A 6,122-nucleotide genomic window follows, 5' to 3' on the forward strand; every position below is an offset into this window, starting at 1 on the left:
CCCTTCCAACTCCTCACATCCTGTGATTCTGATTCTGTGAACGCCTGCTTAAGGACCTCATCGTTGGCTCCCCGCATGGGGTCCCAGTGGTGCAGAGCACCCCTCGGCAGTGGCTCGGCACCTCCCGCGCCTGTGCGCTGCACACCAAGAGGGCTCCCAGCTCTGTGGGCTTTTGAAAGCCTCTCTAATTATGCGGCGGTTTGCTCGTAGCCACAGTGTGCACCGTCAATAGCACCCAGGCAGCCGGCCAGCAATGCAAGGTCCTTCCAGGCTTGCGAGCGCTCTTTAGAAAATTAAACCATTACCTCGCCTCCATGATAAACGGTATCGATCAACCAGCACAGACCAAGTTAAGGGTGAATAATGTTCCACACTGAAATCTGAACAATTTCGGTGCAAATATAAATGAAAGAAGATAGTGCCAAAGCATGGCTGTTTTCCAGAAAAAGCCAACCATTGTTAACTGGCTGCAATGACCCGTAGCACCATAATCATAGGGAAAAGGTCAGAACTTCTTCTAGCTTCTTCTGTTTCATACACAGTTGGTTTTTTTAAAATTATACAGCAATGCAGTATTTCAGCATCTTCCAGTAAATGCAGAAACTTTAAAGTATTTATGACTTTAAAGGAAGCTTTTTATTTCCGAGTTTCATCAGAGACTGCCTGATGAAGTTTAACTTCTTCTGTGTACCTGCTGCTAAATGAGAAGCAAGCTTAGGAAACCGAGGGGTGGATGACACACGATCAAACGAGTGAAACGTGCACGAGACGCAGACTGAACTACTGACGCAGGATCGGCATCCCTCCACGAGCAGCAGCTCTTTGGGCTTCCAGACCCAGCCTCCAGGACATTTCCATCCTTAGCACAAACTGCAGAACACCAGGCAGCAGACACATTAACGCAGAGGTCTTCTTGTGACCGCAGAATGGCTCCACTTGGGGACACTAAACCTTTATTAACAGTACTGTAAGATGCTAACACAAACTCTGAAGGTACTGAAGGTAAAAATCTCTTGCAACTTTGATTCAAAGGATGAGATGGGGACTCTCCTTCTCTTTCATGTATTTCTAGATGGAATTTTATTTGGAGTGAGTGTTCAGGTTTCAGAAATGTCTGGTATTTGAGAAGATGGAGTAAGTGTCATATACTTAGCCGCAACAACCTGTTCCCAGATGCTAACAGCAGGACAAACAAGTCTGCATGTAACTAGTGCAATACATAAACCTCCTTACTTTTAGGTTGCTGCAGAACTTCCAGTTACTTAAGGAGTTCTCTAACATGTTGCCAAACTTCCTTTTACTAGGAGTAACCACAACGGATTCCAGATAAATAAAAATGCAGTTAACACCATCCTACAGCTTTTCCTTACGCAAAACATTCTTCGAGTTCACTTCTGATACTGACACATGCAGAACAAGGAGGAATGAAACCCAACGTGAGCCTGCAGCTATGGCACCTTCTCCTTGAACCCTGCATTCAGTCTCACACTGCAGAGGGTGAAAACGATGCAGTCCCAGTACTCTGGTGTAATATAAGGCAGAAAGAGTGACTATTTGAGTCTAACTTCATCCTATGAGCTCATTTTATTCCATGGTTAAAGAATTCTAGAAGGACCCACTGAAATACTTAAAAAGCTGTTTCTGTGAGATCCGCTCACTGAAATGTTTTGGTGACTTCACAATGACGAGGTTTTAAGTTTCACGGAGTCCTCCCCTTTCACCCCCAATGTTACTTGAATTAATTGTTCCATTATTGGCCTTTTGTTTGTCACTAAACAGAGTTTGCTCTAAACAGCCAAGTGTAGCTGATTTGCCCTTCATTGAAATGCAAAAACATGCGACAAAACCCTTGAAATTTCAACTGTCATTTTTTATTACTGTTTTGGCTACATTCTCTACAATTTCAGCAGCATCTTAAAAGAGACAGTTAATGTTTCTTTATGTACAATGAAAACAAAATGGCTTGCGACATCAGAAACGAGAGCAACGGTTTAACTGTACAATACTAAATGAAAACTTGTGGTAATACAGCCTCCTTTTTCTGCAACATGGACAAAATTACAGAGAGTTATTCAGTATCAAGGATGAAATAGTAAAAAGAACAGTGAACGGGAGAGAGAGACGCTGTTCTGAAAAGTAAGTTTCTACCATACAAGGCAGTTAGAAAATGTTTCACATTTTAAAATATCTGTACAAGCCACAAGAAACATTTCCTTGCTGATAGGAACTTCCAGCAATAAGAGAATAACCATGAGCAACCTCTACATTGAGCATCAATGCGCTCTGCAGGTTGAGGACGCAGCAAGCTGGCTTGCAGAACTGCTCTGTGCATGGCCAACACAGGTCTGGTTTGCCTGCCTCGACTGTTAATGAATCACCTGCTCTTAACCTTTCTTAGCACACAGTTGACTTGCACCTTAAGGAGGTCATCTGATTCTTTCGCGAAAGGAAAAGCAACGTCATTTAGCAGCAATTGAAAGCGCCTTGAGGGAGACTTAAAAAAAATACAAGATCCAATTAGAAAAAGCCATACTTTAAACATTTGTACAGGAATAAGTTGCTGAAATTTAACTGAAAATGTGACATCTGTACAACAATTTACAATAGAGCTAGAAGGGAATTTATCATTATTCCTGCATAGAACATTATACATGACCTGTCTGCATTTGGTTCCATACTGCTGCTGGCTTTTGTCTGAAGCCTGGAAAGTTTCACAAGTTTCAATACCACAGCAAGTACAGAATTTTTAGAAAAATGAGTGGATTTCAAAATTAGCGACCAATTTGAGAAATAAGTACCAGGAATCCTGCATCACCCTTCAATCTACGTTCAGTGAAACACCACCGCATTTTTGGAGGTACGAGCATGAGTTGCCAAATAAAATACTGCAATTTTATCTGAGGAATCTGATACAGAACCTATCTGTGAGCGCCTCGCACTCCTTCCTTTGGTTTCAAAAGATCAATGTCTCGGAAAGATGGCAGTTTATTTAGTTTATAACCAGGCATGGTATTTTTCCTGTGTTTTTAAATTGGCTCACTACCTTTTTTTTTTTAATTTAAATAATGAAAAACTACCCTTCATGTTAGAGCTTTCCAGTATCAACCAAATGTACTTTAAGTATTAAAAAGATTATTTACAATGTTCCCCAGAAAAAACTAAAAACCTTTCTTCTTCAGTCTCAAACACAGTATACCTGCTAGTGTGCAACAGGCAGCGTCATCCTTCAGTGTTTACAGGTATTTCTCAGAAGGGTACGTTTATTCACAGTCCATGATCCATTCCAATCATAAAATGACACTATGTGGGAGGACTTCAGTCTGAAAACACAGTTATCAAACTCGTCCCGTGTACAAACACTCAAATGCTTTCAAGCTCAAAAGTCTGCGGCTGGAAACTACACAAAGGTATCGTGCCGGTCCTCGGCTGGAGAAATTTCAGTATGAAATAATGCTTGAAGTAGGCAGTGTAGGGGATGCTGCTAGCCCAGTCATATGCAAGTTTCCTGAAGAATTTGATCTCCTCATGTGAGGGAGAAGATAAGGATCATTAGCCAGCTGGTGGACGTCAAATCTATCCTCTTTTCGGTACGCTAAACAGCGTCTAATAAAGGCCTAGAAAAGAAACGTGAGAAGTGACACCACCATTCCAAATAATCACCTCTGCTTACAAGTATGCATGTCCTGGGCGAACTGCTTCCTGAACAAACTCTCGTTCCCATGAAATTCAATTCGAATGACAGTGTAACATTCTACTTCTGAGTCCAGTGAAAAAAACATAACAACACAGCAGGAGAAACAAAACCAAACCAGCAGATTGACTGGCTTCAAATAACTGCAGTTCAAATCTGTATTTCTGTGTTTAGAAACTGTATCTACAAGTAAAACATCAGCATCTCACGCAATCAGAATTCTGTTATGTGCTGTCCATGAACAGCTCAGTGAAAACCAGAAGCAAATGAAAGAGGACTGAGAAAGCAGAAAGGAGCTCCACAGAGCTTCTGAAATCATTCAGCTGTGCAGCAGATGAAGAGCAGAGGGGAGATGCAGGGTCAGAATGTCAAGGCTTCAGCTGACCTTTGACAGGAGGCATTACCACAAGTGCCACGGCAGAACAGAGCAAAACGCAGCATCTGACAGTGGTGCTTGCCGTGTTCAACAGGCATCGAACAACCTACAGCCTCTTGAAGAAACCACCACCCAGCTGGAACTCCTTGCCCAGCAACAAACTCCATCTTATCCGCTTAAAAAGATCTCACAAATCGAAAAACTCTGTATATAGCTTCAGGACTGTTGTTGTTGAGGTCCAAATGGGACGTGTCAATCCTCCTGTGCTAAAAGTTTCTGTCAAGCCTGGTGTCAAGCATACACAGAACATCTGGTCTCCTGAGGGCTTGGGCTTCAACATTTAATGATATAAAACCCTCATTATTAGTATTGCTACAGAACTGATTAGCACATCATGACTTAATTTAGACCTTAATTTAAAAGAATTACGTCTCTTTTCCTTGATAAAGCTGTTCGGCTGTTTGTTCTTTGCTCCAATTAAAAACTGGAGATTAAAGGAAAAAAATCTGTCACCCAAGTTTCAAAGAATCTTGCTAGAATTTCCTTCTGTCATTTACATACCCAGCGTGAACAAGGTACAGACTAAAAATCACGCACATCTGTCGACGTATCTTCACATGCTCTTAGACATTATGGATTTTAATCAAATTCCTCACGATAATCCTTTATAACTAACAAATTGTTGAGAGTTGTTTGCAAAATCCTCAGAGTAACAGTTTGTGTCTAAAATGTTTGTACAGTACTTTGTGTGTCTGTGGCACCGCAGACACGGCACTGCGATGGAAAGAACACTGCACAAAACAGGAACGTGAGGAGGATCACAGGGCAGTGACAGTGTCAAAGCTGACTAGCAATGTCACTTCAGGTTCCATATTTACTTCATCTCCACGTTTTCCAAATCAGAATTTCAGTTTACAAGCTGTTCCTTTCCAGCTGCCAGGCCTATAAACCTGAAAGACAACTTGGATTCTCCACAGCCATCATAAATGTTCTGAATTTACAAGTCAGTCTGAAATTGTTTTATAGCATTTCCACCGCAGAATAATTTTCTCTGTCTCTTACAGCTATCGTGACAACGTTAATAAGAGTGGAGAACACTGACAGTTTATTTTAGTCTTTCAAACAAACAGAATATGGAATACACAGAGAATGTAAAATAAGTTGCCGATTCTCTACGCTGAAACGCCTGCTCTGTTCCAACATACTCTACGTAAAAACCACTAATGACAGAGAAATGCAAAGTTAAAACACTGGGACACAAACTATCAGCATGTTATGTGTTATCAGTTACACCACGCGTCCTTGTCAGCTGCATTCAAAGGCCACAATTTTTCCAAATGAGGGTGAGAAAAAAACCCAAACAAGACAAAAAATCCCCTACCCAAACAAAAACTGTAGGACAGACTACAATTCTTCAACCACATTTTCATACCCTTAACTGCAACTCACTCACTAACACTACGTTTAGAAAATACAACCAACAGAAATATACCCCAAATTGTAACAGCAGCTTCATGCACCCAGGAGACTTATTTTCTTAGGAAGTGACGGCCTCTAGAAATAGATTTCCTTTCCTTTTAATCTTTAGAAGCTAAATGTTAACATTACTAATTTGTTTTCAGCTTGCATGCCAAGCCTAAGTCTGTTTCGTTGGTTGCTGAAACTTGACCAGGCATTTTTTTTCAACGAGCACATCTCTACTGCATCTGGCCATGAACTGGGACAGTTTTACAACAAAGTGACACATAAAATGTTTTCTTCTATATCCACAGAACTGGATTTGTGTTACAGAGGCTCACAGCAGCAATCATTCAGGAAACCACCTTAACCTGAACAGCTACTCTGTGCTGACGAGTTTGATACTACAGACCTTTCAGAAGATTCTGAAATACAGGAAGCACTGCCATCCACACCTTTGTGGCACATCCACTACTTTGGCAGTCTTATTTCCTGAACCAGCACCAGCATATCTTACAGATTCTCAAGAACTCTAATGTTTCTAAACTCAACTTTGACTTAATGCACACGTACTACGACCTTTCAAGGGGAAGAGCG

At 41.2% G+C, this 6,122-nt stretch overlaps 1 protein-coding gene across 1 annotated transcript in view; it reads right to left on the bottom strand.

Annotated features, from left to right (window-relative positions):
* Window positions 1-2,835: 2,835 nt before the first annotated feature.
* Window positions 2,836-6,122, bottom strand: part of LOC104546990 (serine/threonine-protein kinase tousled-like 1) — a gene marked incomplete at its 5' end in the record, with an annotated part of 12,913 nt that continues 9,626 nt past the window's right edge. The window contains one exon of the mRNA XM_010192528.1: window positions 2,836-3,614. Coding sequence (XP_010190830.1) covers window positions 3,438-3,614 — 177 coding nt within the window. The remainder of the gene's footprint in view (window positions 3,615-6,122) is intronic.

This window comes from Mesitornis unicolor, unplaced genomic scaffold, assembly GCF_000695765.1.
Source record: "Mesitornis unicolor isolate BGI_N332 unplaced genomic scaffold, ASM69576v1 scaffold52820, whole genome shotgun sequence".
Lineage (NCBI taxonomy): Eukaryota > Metazoa > Chordata > Aves > Mesitornithiformes > Mesitornithidae > Mesitornis > Mesitornis unicolor.